General features: G+C 38.1%; 2 protein-coding genes across 3 annotated transcripts in view; one reads left to right on the forward strand and one right to left on the reverse strand.

The window, feature by feature from the left end:
* erbb3a (erb-b2 receptor tyrosine kinase 3a) overlaps nt 1-14,088 on the forward strand; it is a 31,137-nt gene extending 17,049 nt beyond the window's left edge. For both annotated transcript variants that reach the window (XM_065293735.2, XM_065293734.2), the window contains 22 exons: nt 83-199; nt 428-545; nt 732-805; nt 884-974; nt 1,136-1,153; nt 3,702-3,919; nt 4,573-4,705; nt 4,822-4,915; nt 5,001-5,158; nt 5,266-5,319; nt 5,409-5,550; nt 5,657-5,776; nt 5,862-5,960; nt 6,044-6,229; nt 8,398-8,553; nt 8,706-8,781; nt 8,861-9,007; nt 9,293-9,390; nt 9,482-9,652; nt 9,736-9,804; nt 12,065-12,326; nt 12,413-14,088. In XM_065293735.2, coding sequence (XP_065149807.1) covers nt 83-199; nt 428-545; nt 732-805; nt 884-974; nt 1,136-1,153; nt 3,702-3,919; nt 4,573-4,705; nt 4,822-4,915; nt 5,001-5,158; nt 5,266-5,319; nt 5,409-5,550; nt 5,657-5,776; nt 5,862-5,960; nt 6,044-6,229; nt 8,398-8,553; nt 8,706-8,781; nt 8,861-9,007; nt 9,293-9,390; nt 9,482-9,652; nt 9,736-9,804; nt 12,065-12,326; nt 12,413-13,248 — 3,437 coding nt within the window. In that variant the 3' untranslated portion in view covers nt 13,249-14,088. The remainder of the gene's footprint in view (nt 1-82; nt 200-427; nt 546-731; nt 806-883; nt 975-1,135; nt 1,154-3,701; nt 3,920-4,572; nt 4,706-4,821; nt 4,916-5,000; nt 5,159-5,265; nt 5,320-5,408; nt 5,551-5,656; nt 5,777-5,861; nt 5,961-6,043; nt 6,230-8,397; nt 8,554-8,705; nt 8,782-8,860; nt 9,008-9,292; nt 9,391-9,481; nt 9,653-9,735; nt 9,805-12,064; nt 12,327-12,412) is intronic.
* A 1,639-nt stretch (nt 14,089-15,727) lies between these two features.
* LOC135741637 (uncharacterized) lies at nt 15,728-19,972 on the reverse strand. Its single transcript, XM_065260363.2, has 2 exons — nt 19,348-19,972; nt 15,728-19,075 (listed from the first exon to the last, which is right to left on the reverse strand). Exons 1-2 carry the CDS (start codon nt 19,835-19,837, stop codon nt 18,006-18,008), a joined length of 1,560 nt encoding a protein of 519 aa, XP_065116435.2. The 5' UTR covers nt 19,838-19,972; the 3' UTR covers nt 15,728-18,005.
* Between the last annotated feature and the right edge of the window lie 306 nt (nt 19,973-20,278).

Genomic DNA, 20,278 nt, shown 5'->3' on the forward strand with positions numbered 1-20,278 from the left:
GATTGGAACTAACAAATGATTGGTGTAATTGAATAGTTTGTACCATTGTCTATTCTGACTCACTTCGTTCTGTTTTCTTTAGCTAACTTTTTGTTAGATGGCAGTTCATGCGTAAGCAGCTGTCCGGCACAGAAGATGGAGGTGGACAAAAAAGTGGGGGGGAAAAGATGCGAGCCGTGCGTGGGTGTCTGTCCGAAAGGTAACACTTATATGTATTGTTGCAACAAAAAAGTATAGTTCGGCATATATGTTTCACCTAGTTTGACAACTAGAAAGTTTAAATTAATTCTGGTTTATGTTTTAGTAACTTTTTGTCAAATGTTTTGGTTGAAAGGTGTGCCTATGCTCTCTTTCTAAGTGGAACATGCTTAATTTAGTTATCTGATGTATGTAAATCTCCTAAAATTCTCGTTCTTTATTTATCCAGTGTGTGTTGGCACTGGTACGGACTTCAGACAGACCGTAGACTCGTCGAATATTGACAGCTTTATAAACTGCACTAAGATCCAAGGCAGCCTGCATTTCCTGGTTACAGGAATTAAAGGGTGAGTACGGGGAAATCCTTAAGCAGATGAGTTTATTTATTTTAGAGTTGAGATTTTGTTGCATTGTGATCACATTTCGGATCATAATATCTTTGGTTTTATGCCAAGATGCGCCAGACTGTAGGGAAATGTTTTGGCATTGTACAGATGATCAGACTAGCTATCGTGTCTTTCTCTCCTCTTTAGAGATGCATACAATAATATCAGTGCTCTCGATCCGAAGAAACTGAAAATCTTCAATACAGTCAAAGAAATAACAGGTGCGTGAACATATTTACGCATATTTCTTCTGCGCTTTCTATTGAACCATCTAACTCAGGCTGTTTTCCCTTTGCTAGACATTTTGAGTATTCAGTCTTGGCCTGAAGAGATGGAAGATCTCTCTGTTTTTTCAAACCTGGCAACCATACAGGGAAGAACACTGTACAGGTAAAATATTGCACTTTTTTAGTTTGTACAAGGACATAATCGATCTGTCACATCATTGTCCACAAATAGCTTTTGTTATTGGAGCCATTGTGTCAAGATTTCAAGGAGTATTTGTTACTTTATACATTTATTTTCTTCCTCATCTTTTGCTTTTTCTTCAGAGGACAGAGTACAAAGAGGTAGGATTGTGTAATTCGACTTAAGCTTGTAGTCATCTTTAATCTTTTTGCGTGATTGTGCTATATATTCATAAATAAAACAATAAATCTTAAAGAGTCCCGCTGGGATGACGTATTTTTGTATTTCAAACATATTAAAAACATGTTCGCTGATAAAGAAAATACTCTGAGGATGAATGTTTGTTGGGGATTTTTGCATTGTTTTTGAAATCTTCGTGAATAAAGAATCGTAGAATAAAACGTGAAAATATCTTGGGTTTATGTTAACCCAAGATCTAATTTAAAGGTACACTCCACTTTTTTTGAAAATATAGTAATTTTCCAGCTCCCCTAGAGATAAACATTTGATTCTTACCGTTTTGCTGATCTCCGGGTCTGGCGCTAGCACTTTTAGCATAGCTTAGCATAATTCATTCAATCTGCCTAGAAAATTGCAACTTTTAATTTCCCATCGGTCTAAGTACACGATGTAACTACAGAAGAGTCAAGTTTTAAATAGGAAAAATATCAAAACTCTTTTGTTATTTTTTAGCGCGATGCTAATGGTCTAATCAGATTCAATGGATTATGCTAAGCTATGCTAAAAGTGCTAGCGCCAGAACCGGAGATCAGCTGAATGGATTCCAAAACGGTAAAAATCAAATGTTTAACTCTAGGGGAGCTTAAAATTAGAATATTTTCAAAAAAAGTGGAGTGTTCCTTTAAGGAGTTTAACTATTGACTTCCGGACATTAGTTGGATCTGTAAAAGCTAAAATGCTATCTCGCTTACCGGTTTTGCCTAGAAAAATACGTCATCCCTGACTTTATTTGCATGGGTGAGAAATCCTTTCAAATCTCAGTGGTGTGGTGTTTCCAAGCTTCTGATTGGTGGATGGAAATCATGCATGGGGAATATGGGGGCTGGACTTCTGTTTAAAAGCTCTTAATACAGTAGCAATGTGGGCAAGGTTATTTTTTGAAGGCTGATGGTTTGAAGAATTCCTTAAATGGGAGTTAAAGGGTCTGCAGTGTAAAAAGTTGGACTTTAAGTTGGAAAAAACGTACATTTTAGGTTTTAATGGAATTTGTTTTTAAGTTAATTAAACTTTTTACAGTGTGAGAGCAAGCATGATATCTGCTTATAATGTTAATTGTCTAGATTGAAGTAGGCCTCTATACTCGAATAAAGCCACACGTAAATTACTGGATACGTTAAATCGAATCAGCAAAGCTACTGTAGCTCTGAAGAGCAATGTTAAAGTCAATTAAAGGAATAGTCTTTTTCCATATTAAACTATGGTATTACCTAGCCTGACGTTGTCATACTCAATTCTAGTCAGAATTTGAGTCTGATACCGCTCCATTGAGCTATAATTATGAGGCGTGTCTCAACCGAAAAATGCCTCTGCACTCAATTGGATAGACCTACGACCAATCAGAGCAACGGGGTGTGAGACGTATGTTGAAATGACGTATTTGCAGCTTGACCGAACTGCTAGTTATTTCGCTACGACACACACTACAAGTCTGAGTTTGCGAACGTACATCAACACCTACTATGTTTACAACATTTCATTTATATCACATTAAGTCATACAGTAAGACTATCTCTTACCATTTGTACATTAGTTGAACTTCATCCACGACGATACCCATTACGTTTGCTTGTTATATCCATCTCGTCGTGCACACCGAGTTGCATCGCCGTGATACCCATTTTAGTTGCTTCTTTAACTTGATCTTTCATAAGTGCGACAACTTTTGTCGAATCCCGTAGGACGGCAAAAACATCAACAAATGCCTTGCTCGCGTTTCTCTGTTCCTCTTTTAAAATCAATGCTCTGTCGATATCTTTTAGAACAGACTCAATGTCAGAGTCCACACATCTGATTTCTACCGCGGCAGCCATTTCGTTGTAAACAACAGATTCAACACACGCGCTCTTTGGTGACGTGGTTGATTTACGTTACTGATCATCTGTCCATCATCATATAAAGCCCGCCCTGACAATTTGATTGGTTCGACCAGCTTTGGGTCGAGCATAGTAGCAACTCAACGGTGAAACTCCAGACCGATCTTCCCGTTCCTCAAAATGTTGTGGGCGGGGCTAAGATCGGCTGGCACCCAGGCTAGGTATTACCTCAACTTAGACGAATTAATACATATCTATCTTTTTTCAATGCGTAAACTTTACAGCGCGTCGTGAATGTGTTAGCATTTAGCCTAGACGCATTCATTCCTATGGTACCAAACAGGGAAGCCACCAAACACTTCCGTGTTTTCCCTATTTAAAGACTGTTACATGAGGAGTTATACCAGTAAGTATCGTGCCACAAAATAAAACTTTTTTTTGGTACCATAGGAATGAATGGGGCTAGGCTAAATGCTAACACATTCACAATGCGCTATACAGTGCACGCATTGAAAAAAGATAGATATGTATTAATTTGTCTAGGTTGAGGTAATAACATAGTTTAATATGGCAAAAGGGTAGACTATTCCTTTAAGAGGCCTGTGTTCATAAGCTCCTTCATTTTGATAAATATCTTTTCTTTTTTTTTTTTTAGGGGTTACTCCCTTTTAGTGATGAGAATTCCTACCCTGAAGTCACTGGGTCTTCGCTCTCTCAGGCGTATTGGCGACGGTGGCATCTACATCACAGGAAACACCCAGCTCTGTTATCATCACACAGTTAACTGGACACGTCTGTTCGGTAATGGCCCTCGGGCCCAGCGCCGCCAGAAGACCCTTGACATTAAAGAAAACCACCCGCAAGAGGAATGCAGTGAGTGCATGTTTATGTGTAGCACAATAGTCTATCACAGTGTTTCTCATATAGAGGTACGCTGACCACTAGTGGTGTATAGCGCGAAATTGCAGGGATCATAATTTTTTTATTAAAGGGGTCATATTATGAGATTTTTTTTAAGAAGTAAAATAAATCTTCGGTGTACCCAGATTACATATGTGAAGTTATAGCTCAAAATACCATATAGATAATTAATTATAACATGTTAAAATTGCCACTTAGTAGGTGTGAGCAAAAATGTGCCATTTTGGGTGTGTCTTTTAAAATGCAAATGAGCTGATCTCTGCACTAAATGGCAGTGGTATTATCTCCTTCTGACATCACAGGGGAGCCAAATTTCAATGATCTACTTTTTCACATGCTTTCAGAGAATGGTTTACCAAAACTAAGTAACTGGATTGATCTTTCTTACATTTTCTATGTTGATAGAAGCACTGGGGACCCAATTATAGCACATAAACATGGAAAAGACAGATTTTCATGATATGTCCCCTTTAAGTTATTTTCAAACATTGATATGTTTGAGTCCTAAATTTACTGAACTTTTTGTTTCAAATGAAAGTTTATCGAAAAAGAATAAAAAGACTCTTGTGTGATAATTTATCATTGCTGTGTGTGTATTAATATAGTCGCAGAGGGAAATGTGTGTGATCCCCTGTGTTCATCTGAGGGCTGCTGGGGTCCTGGACCCAATCAGTGTCTGTCTTGCAAGAACTACAGCAGAGAAGGAACATGCGTACCACAATGCAACTTTATGACAGGGTCAGTATAGACATTATTCTTCATTTTTTAATAAGCATTATACACACCATGTACTTTATTGGGCACATGTGAGTGGTCTTTGTGACGATTGTCATCGGCCGGCTTTCTCTACACAGTGATACACGCGAGTTTGCCAAACCGAATGGAGAGTGCATGCCGTGTCACAAAGAGTGTGCGATGCAGGAAAACAAACAAACCTGCTCAGGACCGGTAATCTGTTGTTCTTCGATAGAGCATCAATTGGTGCCGATTGTTAAATACATTTAATCATCTTTCTGTCTCTTACTTTTTCCAGGGTGATCACGAATGTAAGGCATGCAAGAATTTTCAGGATGGGCCCTATTGTGTGCTTGAGTGTCCACAGGGGTTTCAGGTTGGAAACGGACTCATCATTTATAAGTTTCCCAATTCCACGCGCAAATGCCAACCGTGCCATCCCAACTGCACCCAAGGGTGAGGAAACTTAAGATAACTTAACTTGCACCACATGCATGAAGTGAAGGTTTCTGAGCTATTTCTGAAATCGGTGTTAAAGGTATTCTGTGGATTTTCTTTCTCAGATGTACAGGTCCAAATCTGAACGATTGTGTGAATACCTCCAGGACACTTGCTGGGTAAGTGTCTCCCCCTACTAGTTTAATGCTGCAGCGCATGCGGTTGACTCTCAGCGTGTAATTGCATACAAATTTGTTTTGTATTGCAGGTTGCCGGTGACAGCAATAGTGCTAAGTGTTATATTCGGAGTGATTGTTGCATTTTCAGTGTTTGTGCTCAGCGTTCTGTATCGGAGGAGTCTTGCCATCCGTCGTAAACGTGCCATGAGGAGATATCTGCAGAGTGGAGAGGTGTGCGCAAAAATGGAGCTAGTTTCCAATCAACTAAACTGGTAAAATTTAACTAGTGTTGACAAGGTTTACGAGTGTAACAAAGTTTTGATATGAACAATTGTAGAGTTTCGAACCACTGGATCCTGGAGAAAAGGGTGTGAAAGTTCATGCTCGTCTTCTGAGAGTGTCTGAACTACGAAAGACCAAACTTCTGGGTTCTGGAGTGTTTGGCACAGTGCATAAGGTACTAAAATCCACATATGCAAACACCTAACAATACCACAACACAAATACAGATGCATTTTTTGACTATTTCACCTTAATCATAGGGAGTGTGGATACCAGAGGGAGAAACTGTGAAGATCCCAGTGGCCATCAAGACAATTCAAGACCGTACGGGTCGACAAAGCTTCAACGAGGTTACAGATGTAAGCTAAACGCATAAAGACCTCAGATGCTAAATTAGTAAGGACTTTGTATATATTTAATTTGAATTATTCCCATCCTTCAGCATATGTTGGCTTTGGGAAGTCTGGACCACTCGTATATTGTACGACTCTTGGGCATCTGTACCGGGACAAACCTACAGCTGGTCACTCAGCTCAGCCCACAGGGGTCTTTGCTGGAATACATCCGAAAGCGCAAAGAGAGTCTGAACCCTCAGAGACTGCTCAACTGGTGTGTGCAGATTGCCAAGGTAAAGAACGTGTGTGGCTATGGCTATTCGTCTTAAACTCTTTAAAGGGGACATTTCACTAGACATTTTTAAGATGTAAAATAAATCTTTGGTGTCTCCAGAGTATGTATGTCAAGTTTTAGCCTAAAAAAAAAAAACATTTAGACAATTTATTATAATAAATTTTATAGTAATAAGATCCCTTTTTACGCCACAACAGGAGCGAAATCTAAAATTACCTAATTTTGACACGTTTGCAGAGAATGGTTTACCAAAACTAAGTTATTGGCTTGTTCTTTGTCACGTTTTCTAGGTTGATAGAAGTACTGGGGACCCGATGCACTTATTATGCATGGGAAAAAGTCAAAAGTTCACAGGATGACATAGAACCATTTTTGTTTTCTTTCTTATCTTTTTAGAATCTGAAGAACATTTTTAGATTTTTATTTTGTTGTTTATTTAAAGGAAAACACCACCGTTTTTTAATATTTTACTATGTTCTTACCTCAACTTAAGACAAATTAATACATACCTATCTTTATTCAATTTGTGCACTTAATCTTTGTACAAGAGCACTTGCTGGATCCACACCAAACGCGGTAGAGGCAGCAAAAACATGCTATTCACACATAGTTGGACGCTTGAACATTTTGAGTTTACTTACTTCATTCGCGTGTGAAAGTCTTGCATGAAATTCTAGTCATTCGAGACATTCACATGGTAATTTGCGTCATGGGAGGGGCTTCTGCGACTCCGCTCGCTTCCTGTAATCACGTCACTAGTAGAGTAACTCCTGATTGGTTAATGCGGCGCAATTTTTTCCCAAAGTTCAGATTTTTCAACTTGCGTGTTTCCCCACGGCAACGCTTAATTACTAGCCGCGTGAATGAGGTGGATTCGCGTCTACCGCAACGCGCTAAATGCCTCATTTGCGCCGCGAGACCTCCAGATGCGAAGTGAAGTAATGATTGCAGACTTTCGAGTTGCAAGCCCATTTCTCTAACCATTAACTCTTTCCCCGCCAGCTTTTTAAAAAAAAGTTGCCAGCCAGCCAAATTACCCACCATTTTTTATGATTTTCACAAAAGTTTAATGCCTTTCAGAAAATGTTCTTCTTTTAAATATATAAACATACATTATATATATAATTATTATTATTATTATTATATAAACATACAATATAATAAATAAACAGACCCTCTGATTTATTGCCTCTCAAATATGGGTAGGTTTCTTACTGTTTTTGGATCAGTGGATGCTTAAGTGTTTTATAAGTTGAGTAAGAGCGCCATCTTGTGGATAATAGTGGAAATATGGATTTTCGTAAAAACATGTAATTGGCAGGATTCATCAATGCCGGGGCAAGGGTTAAGCCCTGGGTATAGTCTGTTTTTTTACACATAAAAAGTGTTGCAATAACTTTCTTGCCTACATGCTCTTGTATGCATATGCGCGACCTACACATACAGTATGCACGCACTCTTCATGCCGAAGTATGGTTCATTTTTTACGGATCGGCGGGTGTCCACCTACAGTACGCGTGACACAATTTTCATCATCAGAAAAATGAACGCATACTGTACGGCGCACACCGCACACTCTTAGAAAGGATGTGTTAATTTTTTACACATCATTGTGTGGTAAGCTTTTAACACATTATGTGTAATTTTAACACATAATGTGTCATTTTGTGTTGATTTTGTGTTAAAATATAACACATGTTGTGTTAAAAGTAACACAAAATGTGTTGTTTCAATAATAACACATAGATGGGTGAATTCTGGGACAACGCAGTTAGTGTGTTGTCCCAGAATCAACACTAATGTGTTGTTTTTAACACATTCGTTCTAAGAGTGCACATACACTATACATGTAGGTTGCGCATGCGCCTATATATGCGTAAACTATACTTTGCAAGGCTGTGGATTCGACTGTGCGCGCATGTTCGCGTACACAAAAAAGGCCTGAACAGAAGGCGTTGATGTTTTGTATTTTTAATGGCATGCAGACCACATACCGGCACCTACTGTCTGTGTGCATTTATAACTCTCATCTTCTAAATCATTTTACAATCAACCGACTTAAAACTTAACCAGCATGAAAAGTAAAAGTCTTGTTTTGTGAATGAAGTGCACTTTAAATAGCTAGCGCTTATGTTTTTTTGTCTTTTCTTGCTTACTTTCTCTTAGGGTATGTACTACCTAGAGGAGCAAAGGATGGTCCATAGGAATCTGGCTGCCCGGAACATTCTGCTAAAGAGTGACTTTATAGTTCAAATAGCTGATTATGGGATTGCTGACCTCCTCTACCCAGACGACAAGAAATACTTCTTTAATGAAATCAAGGTAAACCAAAGCTTCATTTATTTTGATAGTGGTTACTGAGGATGACCTGTAGAGCTACTGGTCTGCTTTCCTCACCTTCAATAAGACTTTAGTTGTTTAAGTGAAAAGTACGCCTCTAACTTCATCTTTCTAATGTTTGTAAATCTTCTTAGACGCCAATTAAGTGGATGGCCCTCGAAAGCATTTTGTTTCGAAGATACACGCACCAGAGTGATGTATGGAGCTACGGTGAGTGTGTGTATGTTGGAAACTATGAATGACTGTATTTTGAAATTGAATGTACAATATCAAATCACTCTCTTTATAGGTGTGACAGTTTGGGAAATGATGTCATACGGGGCCGAGCCTTATTCGACTATGAGGCCGCAGGAAATACCTGATCTGTTAGAGAAAGGGGAACGCCTCTGTCAACCTCAAATCTGCACCATAGATGTCTACATGGTTATGGTCAAATGTGAGTCAATAGAAATCTCAAATACGCTATACCCTGCAATCAAAGACAAACCATCCAAACACAACCCAGACAAGGCAAAATTTCAGCTTTCAGTGAAAATAAATTAATGAAAACAAACAGCTTGTCATCACTTTTTTGTCTTGCTTACACGTTTGAATATCACAAGTTTTGGTACAAACGACATCAAGATTATTTTGGCTTTAATGATGGCATAGACATTGTTTATTGTATACTATTTCACGTGAGTTCAGCCGAGATTGTAAATGTGAATGTGTATTTCAATAGGTTGGATGATTGATGAAAACGTTCGGCCGACTTTCAAGGAGCTTGCCAACGAGTTCACACGAATGGCCAGAGACCCTTCCCGGTATCTTGTCATTAAAGTAAGGCAAATCGAGTACTGTTCCTATTTTAAATCTGACTTATCATAAAAACAAAACAAACTGTAACTTTTTTTTTACTGTCCAATATTAGGAGGAACACAGAACTACTGAATCCACCCCAGATGAGTCACATCAGAGGGGGACAGAGATGGACATATTAGGGGCGGATCATGAAGATGAAGTATTGCAAGATGCAATTGACACTCCACCTTACGTAACGCCAGCTAGAAGTTTGTCTAGATTGCGGATAGATTCTCATCGGGTGCGTTATGGTAGATTATTATATTTAGTTTAATTTTATGAAGGCTGTGTAAATGACATATTTTTATTGTATTGTCACCACAGACAAGTTTGACTCCATCCAATATGGCTGGATATCTGCCCATGACCCCTGGACTGGAAAACTCTTTGCAGGTGAGTGTTTCACACGGTACTCATGATCAAAGCTCATTTCCGTTTTTAATTTGGTAGTCTCACTTTCGATTCACCCTAAAGAGACAAGTACAGATTATTTTACAGACATACTGTAAGCAGAAAAAAATAGTTGGTTTACATGCTACTAAATTCTATAAACAAGTGCTGTGACTATGTGCTAGTACTGCTAAATAGTGCCGTCAAAGATTAATTGCGATTAATCGCATACAAAATAAAAGTGTTTTTTTGCTCAATATATATGTATGTGTAGTGTGTGTAATTATTATGTTAACACATATATTAATTTCAGACATTTTTCATTTATATATATTTTTAAATGTATATATAATTTTTTTTTTTTATATATAATATATACAAATATAAATAATATTTGTTTTTTATATGCAGTTGTGATACTGCCAGTGTACTTGTATTTTGTAATAATACATCCCATAATAATAACCCTGATTTATTTAATCTATAATATATTTCCTTCTTTTATATATTTGCCTGTATTTGTTTGTATTTACTGTAAAGCTGCTTTGCCACATAGTCTTACATGTCACGCCCACCGTTTGCTGAACGTCTGATGCATATGACACATTTTTCGGCAAACACTTCGAAAGTCGTCCTCTGATTGGTTGAATTATACAGGATTTCTGGGAGAAGTGTGTGTTGCGTTCCTTAAATGTGCTCATTTTCCAGCTCCCCTAGAGTTCAACATCTGATTTTTACCGTTTTGGAATCCATTCAGCTGATCTCCGGGTCTGGTGGTACCTCTTTTAGCATAGCTTAGCATAATTTTATTGAATTAGCATCACGCTAAAAAATAACCAAAGAGTTTTGATATTTTTCCTATTTAAAACTTTACTCTTCTGTAGTTACATCGTGTACGAAGACAGACGGAAAATTAAAAGTTGCGATTTTCTAGGCCGATATGGCTAGGAACTATACTTCCATTCTGGCGTAATAATCAAGGACTTTGCTGGCGTAACATGGCTGCAGCAGGCGTAGTGATATTACGCACTGCCCAAAAATAGTCCCTTTGGTTACCTCTTTGGTTATTTTTTAGTGCGCGGCTAATGGTCTAATCAGATTCAATGATTATGCTAAGCTATGCTAAAAGTGGTAGCGCCAGACCCGGAGATCAGCTGAATGGATTTCAAAACGGTAAAAATCAAATGTTTAACTCTAAGGGAGCTGGAAAATAAGCATATTTTCAAAAAAGTGAAGTGTCCCTTTAACACAAAGCCGAAAAGTATGCGAAGTTCACGTAATAGTCTTCGGAAAAATCTCTTATAATGTAAATGTACCTGAAGGTCCCGAAAAGACCCGAATCATTTTTTACCTGAACCCGACATGCATAAATATTTATTTTTTAAAGAAAGACTTGACACGAGAAAAACCTGACAAAAATTGAACCGAATCCGACACGACCAAGTGCCATTTTTTTTAACCCGACTGGACCTGAATGTAAACGGCATGGATGTGTGTGCAGTCAGCGTCCCGCACGCACGAGTCAGAAATTTGGTCCAATTTGGTCTGCTCCTCTATTTAATTTCATTTGTTATCTAATCATGATACCAAGGTAACCACTTACAGTATGTATTTGAAATTGATTGACAGGTCTGAATTAACCTACCGCCGGCCACACGATGTTTCAAGCTCTCTTGACAAACAAATAGGGGGTGGAAAAAGGAACAGATGCACACATGTGAGATAGTTTGGGACGTCTCAAGTGCGTCCGCCAAAAACACTTTCATTTTAAATTACCCGAGGACGCTAATATTATACCCGACCAGGGTTCGAGGCATACGTGAAACATTTAGATCCGAACCCGCTCGGGTCAGACCTCGGCTTTTCGGTTCTAAGTGGACCCGTGAAGACCTTCAGAGACGTGCGTGAATGAATGATGTACTGGGTGCACACCATTCCACTATTGTGAAGATGTTTCCTCGACCCCTAAACTTTGACACGGCACAAGTATAAACATGATTGGTTGATTTACGTGTCAATCATATGGCCTCTTTGGGGGTCCGTGTCCATTCAAAGCGGCCATGGTTCCCAGACCTTTACTTTGAAGGTCTAGCTATGCAAGACATTTTTGTTACAAAACAAAAGTGTGCTATAGAAATGAATTGCTTCCTTCATTACAAAAAACCCAACCATAACTATAGGCAGACATAAAGTCAGTAAATGTTATCAACATTTGATGTATAATTCAATAGATCAACATCTTGTCCACTTTATTGTGCTGTAGATGGCGTGTGTATCTCGTTCCCGACTTGACTCTGCGTGCACCATGAGCTCTGAGGATCACTGCACTGCAGTTGACCTGGAGAAGAATGACGACTTCTCATCGGTCGGCAGCATGAGGAGGGTCACGCAACGCGAGGACAGCGCTTACATGTCACAGCGAGACAGCCTAATAGGGCCACCAGACACGCCCTATCCAGGGACTCAAGGAGAAGAGGACCAAAATGGTTACGTGTTGCCTGGATTTGGTGACAGTCCAGAGAAAGGCAAGCATAAGAAAAACTAACATTAAAGACTTTGCGATGATTGAAATGTGTTAACTAATCTTACGCATCTTTCTTTCTTTCTTCAGAAGCACTTCTGTTTATGCCCTCTCGTGTGATGCTTTCTCAAAAGAGACTGTCGAGAGGTAATTCCGGTGACTTTTTAGAAGCCCACAATGGATTGAATGAAGAATACGAGTACATGAACAACCAGACCCTCTCCCTCGGGCATATACCAGGGCAGCTTAAAGATTACAATCAGCGACCGTCACGAATCCGCAGTTCATCCTTCAACCCTGCAGGATCTTACAGCACTCACAAATCTCCAGGCTTCAACAGACCCAGCAAGCGATCGTCGATCGAGGGCTCGGTGAGCAGCGGAGGTTTCTCCCTGTCCTCAACCGAACAAAGGAGCCACAGTGACGGCGATTTCCTCTCCAGTGAAGCAGAGTACACGGACGCCGATTTGGATCCCCAGGAGGTTCAATACGAGTACATGGATATCCGTGGTAGTGGAGGACCGGCGACTAAGACGCTACTCAAACTCCAACTCCCGAGACCCGTTTCCCATCCTCCCCGCAGGAAGTTGCCGCAAGACGATGAAGACGAGTATGTGGAGGAAGATTATCAGTATACTAACAGGCAGCCACGGTTGAGGAATACTCTAAGGGTGCAAGGATTAAAGGAGGGCCAGGGTGAAGCATGTGAATATGAGGAAATGGACTCGTTGGCTACGGGTGGAGCCTCTGCAGTTGAATATCAGAACTTAGACGAAGACAGCGAAGATGGAGAAGTGGGGTCCGGGGGACCTCAGAGCCCAGGGCCGTACGTTAAAATGCACGCGGGGATGGACCATATATCGTTCGATAATCCTGACTACTGGCACAGCAGGTCGTTTCAGAAAACGAATGCTGTTCGCACGTAGGAATGGAGAATGGGTTGAAGGAAATGTGGGAAGTTGGAATATTTCGAACAAATATAGACTGAACTTTCTTCAGCGATCAATGTTTAAAATATTCAACAATGCACTGGGATATATCCAGGAAAGTTAATCAAAATAAATGCATTTTTTTTTAAATGTAAAACGTGGCATTAAGTGGTTTAGTTCCATTCCAGTAACACCTCATGAAGGTCATGAAGCATGCAGGTCGACCAGAGAAACTTTTGCTTTACTTTCTGACACGGTGGAGGTACCAGAATAACCAGATTCATAAGCGACACGTGTTATGCACTGATATTGACATCTATATGCATATGTTTTGTGTAGTTAAAATGTTCTCCAGTAAATGCCATTGTTATGTTCAGAAGAAGCCAAATGTTTTGTAAATTAGTGTTGTTTTATTGTAGTGTTCTCATGCAGTGCCAAATTCAGTCAATGGCTGTTGCTGCCATACCACCACGCATCTATTCAGATTGTACTCATGTTTTTTCTAACTTTAGTGTAATTTTATAAATGGGAAATGTGAGACTATTCAGTCTGGCCAGTTTATCAGATATGGACAGTTTTATAGCAGATTGATTGAATTTGTGGTAAGTTTGACCATTTTTGTGTATTTGCAAGCCTCGTGAACAAATAATAATGAAGTACCTGTATTGTGTTTCAAATGAAATGGCCAGTAAACAAGCTTTACAACAACATATCATCAACTCAAGTATTTACTTAATTACATGTTTTGATACGTTGATATATGATATGTCATAATGAACTTTTACAATTTTTGTAGGATTTACTACTTTTAAGATTTTAATAAAATGATATGAATAAACCTGACTTTTTGAAATGTCAAAAAATTTGTACCACCTATATTTCTCTCTATTTTGCTATGTATAAATATTAGGGATGCACCGCAGGGATTAGAGGATTTTTGTAGGCCAACCCGAGAAGTTTTGTCCAACAAGATAATCTTTACAGATGAACACAACTTAATTTTACGTTATGAAGTCTAAATTTTTTGTTTTTTATTTGTTAAATCTACTCTAAAGGTCTGGTGGTACCCATATAAACACCAAGAGTGTACATTCCCAAAAAGGGTGTTATAAAAGACCAGAAAAAAAGTAAGGACTAAAATCTAAAAGGAGTTTATTTAGCATATCTCGATATATCGAGGAATTTTCTCATTCTAGAAGTGTCACCATAATGCAACAAGGATTGTGAAAGAAAATAGAAAAATGAGGCTCTCCTGATAAATGTTTAAAAGCCTTTAATCAAAAAAGGGCTACATGCCAATGCGTTTCAACTAAACAGTTTTCATCAGGGCATCAAATTGTGAAAGTCTTTGTACAAATAAAAATATCTCTCTCTACAAAATGTGACCCTGCCTGTGTAAACCCAGCTAAAGTCATTTTTTTTGTGACTTACTGATTTCTTCATAAAATAAACACACATAATGTAAAAAACATTTTTTTTATTTAAAGGAATAGTCTACCCTTTTGCCATATTAAACTATGTTATTACCTCAACTTAGACAAATTAATACATATCTATCTTTTTTCAATGCGTGCACTGTACAGCGCGTCGTGAATGTGTTAGCATTTAGCCTAGACCCATTCATTCCTATACCAAACAGGGAAGCCACCAAACACTTCCGTGTTTTCCCTATTTAAAGACTGTTACATGAGGAGTTATACCAGTAAGTATGGTGCCACAAAATAAAACTTTTTTTGGTACCATAGGAATGAATGGGGCTAGGCTAAATGCTAACACATTCATAACGCGCTGTACAGTGCACGCATTGAAAAAAGATAGGTATGTATTCATTCGTCTAGGTTGAGGTGATAACATAGTTTAATATGGCAAAAGAGTAGACTATTCCTTTAACCTTGACATCTTAGGGTGAAATAAAACTTTAAAAGACAAGTTCGGTATTTTACACTTAAAGCCCTGTTTTCAGATTGTTTATGATGAAATAGAACGGTTTTGACTGATTTCGGGTGTTTCATGTATCACCTCCCACCTCTATAGTGGCTATATAGGTGCACTGGAACAATTTTTCCTAAAATGCATTAAACTTTCGTTTACAAAGACGTGAAACTCACCGAGTGGTCAGCGGTGTTCACTGGTATGCTCACACAAAAATCGCTGCAAAAGATGTTTTCCAACAGGTTTTATCGTAGTTTTGTATTACTCCGCGCCGGGAACGTTGTTTGTATTCTTGCTATTGTCAAAGGTGGATTATCGCCACCAACTGGCCTGGAGTGTCTATTATTCAAGCTCTAAGCGGAAGAATGTACGGGTGTGAGGCATTTGGAAAAATAGGTCCAAAAGTTTACAACGAATGTTAAAATGCCTGTTGGAAAGCATCTTTTGCAGCGATTTTTGTGTGAGCATATCAGTGAACACCCCTGACCACTCGGTGAGTTTCACGTCTTTGTAAACGAAAGTTTAATGCATTTTAGGAAGGGTTGTTCCAGTGCACCTATAAAGCCATTATAGAGGTGGGAGGTGATACAAGAAACACCCGAAAATTCTCGGGCCAGCTGCATATGTCAAAATTTCTGTCAAAACCGTTCTATTTAATCATAAACAATCTGAAAACAGGGCTTTAAGTGTAAAATACCGAACTTGTCCTTTAATGCTCGTTATCTCAGAATTTGATTTTGAGACTTCAGTCTGGATTTCACAGGCAGGATCACAAATAGTGGATTACTCACTCAGTAAATTGATATTCATGCATTGCATTTAATACATTTTGTTTTTGATCACTAGCTTGTCTTTATACTAATACAATATTAACAATAATAATAAAAAGAAAAATTGCTGCATATGATTACAAAATTTTGTTTACAGTATTTTAGAGGTAGACCAAACTGATTTATCGGCACAGATAGTTCATTGGTGGAACAATTGGCAAATTTTTCTGCAAAAAATGCATACCCATAGTTTTTCCGAGTTGCGTATGTTGCATCATATCATTATTAGTGCTGGGCAAAGATTAATCGCGATTAATCGCATACAAAATAAAAGTGGTTTTTTGCATAATAAATGTTCGTGTACTGTGTCTAATTATTATGTATATTTAACCACACACACATTCATATATTCATTTCAGAATTGTTTTACTTATATAGAAATTTTTTAAATATTTAATATAGAATATATAAAAATATAAATAAATATATATATATAAACATGTACATGTTTCTTAAAAACATACATGAATGTGTGTGTATTTATTTATACATAATGGGTCTCATTCATGAAACATTCGTAAATATATGAGTAAATATGTGAGTGATTTGCACGTAAACAGACCTTCCCGAAAACTCTCCTCCTGATTCACAAATACTTCGTAAACGTCAGATTTGATAGTTAAATGTGTGTATTTGTTAATGAATTCCAATCAGTCGTACATGGGACGCGCGTGCACGCTTATTCTCAATTACCATAAATCCCGCCCATTAAATCTGACTGACAACTATATATGGGCATCATATTATGACACCAAACGAAGGATTTCAGCATGTCTTCTTAAAAGCAAATGAAAAAGAAAAATGTATCAGATGCAGAAATTAAAGTTTTATTATAAGAAGTTAATTCAAAAAGCCAAATTTTATTTTCAAGCATACATAGTGGCGTCTCAGGTCCTAAAAAAAGGAAGCTTGGCAGCACTACAGATGCTGTTAATGAAATTTCATCTGTTAATCAAACAGTTCCATATTAGTTAACTATGAATTAGTTAACTTCGAAAAAATCTTATTCAAAAATAAAAAATATATAATTTTAGAGAAAAAACACAAGCAGTTTACATTTGAGCAGATTTAACTTTTCAAAAAAGAACTGGTCTGGGTAGCATGAAACGACTAATTAACCAGTCTTCATTCTCGGCAAGTAAGTCTGCGCGGTCTCTAAAAATACGCCTTTTGCGCAGCGCTCTGCCAAATCTATATATTAGCCATCGTAAATGTGTTATGCCTGATTTTGGCCATTTTATAGGAAACAATTTCCTTAACAATTTCGTTTGCCCAGGCCTATTGAAATCAATAATTTATTTGATTAAAGTGTTCCGTTTGCAGATGCTATTACTGGAGCTTATCATAAAAGTTAAAAGATAAAACGTATATAATTACTGTATAATATTTTTTACAAAATGCTGTGTAATATGTACATGATTACGGTGAATTAAAATACAGCCTAATTGATGAGCAAAACGTTCGGATGTTAAACACACAATTTACGCGTGGCTTGGAGCAGGTGTAGATTTCTTTCGTACCAACTAACATTTGGAAAATACGAACATTTTCATGAATCCGAAAATGTACGCCAAAAGGACTTTACGAACGATTTACACAAAAATTCGTTCTGCTCGTGTTTCATGAATGAGACCCAATAATTACACACAGCACACTCATATATTATGCCAAAAATCCCTTTTATTTTGTATGCGATTAATCGCGATTAATCTTTACCAAGCACTAATCATTATAAGTAATTAATTTGCGCAATAGATGCCATGTCATGATTATTACCACAGATTAGCACTGGTTTATATTCAGCTGGGTACGCTTATCCATAATTTATCCATATTTTAAGTTAATAATGAGAGAAAGCAAACTATATGCAGCTGTCGGCCATGTTAACATATTCAAATGATAAACATCTGAAATCAATTCTTTTTTATCATTTACTGCAAAACATTATAAAATGCACTGGTAACCCACTGCTTTTTGGGACTTATTGCTTTATTAAACTGTGACGATTTTCAAAGGCTTTTCACTTGTATGAGTTCTCTGGTGCTTTAGAAAGTTTGACGGTTGACTAAAACTCTTTCCACAAACACTACAGTGATAAGGTTTCTCTCCAGTATGAACTCTCTGATGGACTTTTAAGTAATCTGAGTGAGCAAACGTCCTGTCACATTGAGAGCATTTAAATGGTTTTTCACCTGTATGAAGTCTCTGGTGCTTTATAAAGTTTGACTGCTGACTAAAACTCTTTCCACAAACACTACAATGATAAGGTCTCTCTCCTGTATGAACTCTCTGATGGGCTTTTAAGTTACCTAAATGGGTAAACGTCTTGTCACACTGAAAGCATTTGTAAGGTTTTTCACCTCTATGAATTCTCTGGTGTGCCACTAAATGTTCATGATTATCAAAACTCTTCCCACAAACACTACAGTGATGAGATGTTTCTCCAGTGTGAACTCTCTCATGGACTATCAGCTGATATTCATGACAGAAACGTGTATCACAGTGTGAACATTGATAGGGTTTCTCTTTAAAATGAATATTAAGGTGTGATTTTAACGAACCTGAATCCCTAAAGGCTTTGTCACATTCACTGCACGGATACGGTCTCTCATTGGTGTGTATAAACACGTGCGTCTTAAGACATTGGTTATGGGTAAATCTCTTCTCACAGTGAGGACACTTGTATGGTTTTTCTCCTGTGTGAATTCTCTTATGAGTATTAAGATTTTCTTTGGTGCTGAAGTATTTTCCACATTCAGTGCAGCAGAAAGGCTTTTCACCAGTGTGTGTCCTCATGTGAACTTTTAGATTAAAGGAAGAGCCAGAAATCTTCCCACAATGCTCACATTGAAACTGCTTCTTCTTCTTCTCTCCGTGCCCTTCTGAATGAAGTTTCTTCTCTTGTAAGGTAGTAAAGCTGATCTCAGATCTGGTGCAGGTGAAGAGTTTCTGTTCTCTGTTTTCTCTCTCATGTCTCTGTGAGCTCAGTGTCTCTCCACCGGTGATGCAGGAAAGAGTCGAGGACGTTATTTCTCCACCCAAACATGATTCACTCTTTACATCTGAAATAACATGAAATAATTAAATCAGCATTACATTCTTATTTACACAATGAAGGATGAATCTTTTTCTATATTCACACATATATCAGCTTTATATAGTATATATCAGCATATTAGAGTAGTCCTTACATTTTTTTTTTTTTATAATTTTGTTAATATTTTATTAGAATAAATACAACATAACTAGTTGACAAATATTAAATGTAAATAATAAATATTTACTGATTGAGTGACATTTATTTTTTTTAAATACAACCATTAATGAGACATACCTGACAAAATAAAAGCATAATCTTCCTCACTGCAATCTTCCTCTTCCGTGGGTTCAGTTTTTATTTCTGTGGGTTCAGTTTTTATTTCCGTGGGTTCCGATTTTATTTCTGAGGGTTCAGTTTTAATCTCCATCATCAAGTTCCTGGGGTCGATTAGTTTGACTGAACACATCTTCAGGATCTGTTGTTGTTCTCCAGCGTTACAGGCTGAATCCAGAGACTCTGTGGAGGTTTGATCATCCTGTGAGCTCTGTTTACTGTCACACACTGTGGTGTCCTGAGAGTCTGTGGGCTTTGACTCAGTATAACAGAGTAAAGTCAGACTGAGCTCTGAGTCCTGTGTGTGTCTGGATTTCTCTTCAGAGAGTTTGGAGTCCAGCAGTGACTGCGGTGTGCGGCTCTGATCTCTGCTCATCCACACTGAATCCAGACATTCTGTGGAGCCCCCGAGAGTCACATAGACTGACGATTCACAACAATCCACATCCATTTCAACATTAACTTGTTAACACTTAAATACACAGCGATAAGACTATCTTTACATTTAATGAAACACAGAAGAGAAAACAACACAAACAAACACACGCGACGGATCGCTTGCTTTAATGCTTTCTTTAGTGGGTTTATCGGCGGACTGAAGAGCTGCAGAGCGCCTCCTACTGTACTGGAGGTAGAAGACGCTCAACACTTCTTCTTCTTCTTCTTCTTCTTCTTCTTCTTCTTCTTCTTCTTCTTCTTCTTCTTCTTCTTCTTCTTCTTCTTCTTCTTGTAGTGTTTAATTCATAGATATGATGGCTCAAGGCGGAGTCAGCTGTGTCGTCACTTGGCGGCCATCTTAGGTCAGTGCTGCCATTATGGTGCCATAGTGCTGCTCCCTGCTGCTGTGGACGGAAGGTGAGTGACATACGCCAACTAAAATGCTCGTAACTTG

Source organism: Paramisgurnus dabryanus, chromosome 7, assembly GCF_030506205.2.
Source record: "Paramisgurnus dabryanus chromosome 7, PD_genome_1.1, whole genome shotgun sequence".
NCBI lineage: Eukaryota > Metazoa > Chordata > Actinopteri > Cypriniformes > Cobitidae > Paramisgurnus > Paramisgurnus dabryanus.

Bases quoted from the DNA above. Each gene is read 5' to 3' on its own strand.
- LOC135741637 (XM_065260363.2), bottom strand. From the start codon at position 19,837: ATGGATGTGGATTGTTGTGAATCGTCAGTCTATGTGACTCTCGGGGGC. The intron at 19,076-19,347 runs GTATGTCTCATT...ATGTTATTTCAG, and splicing joins TTATGCTTTTATTTTGTCAG to ATGTAAAGAGTGAATCATGT.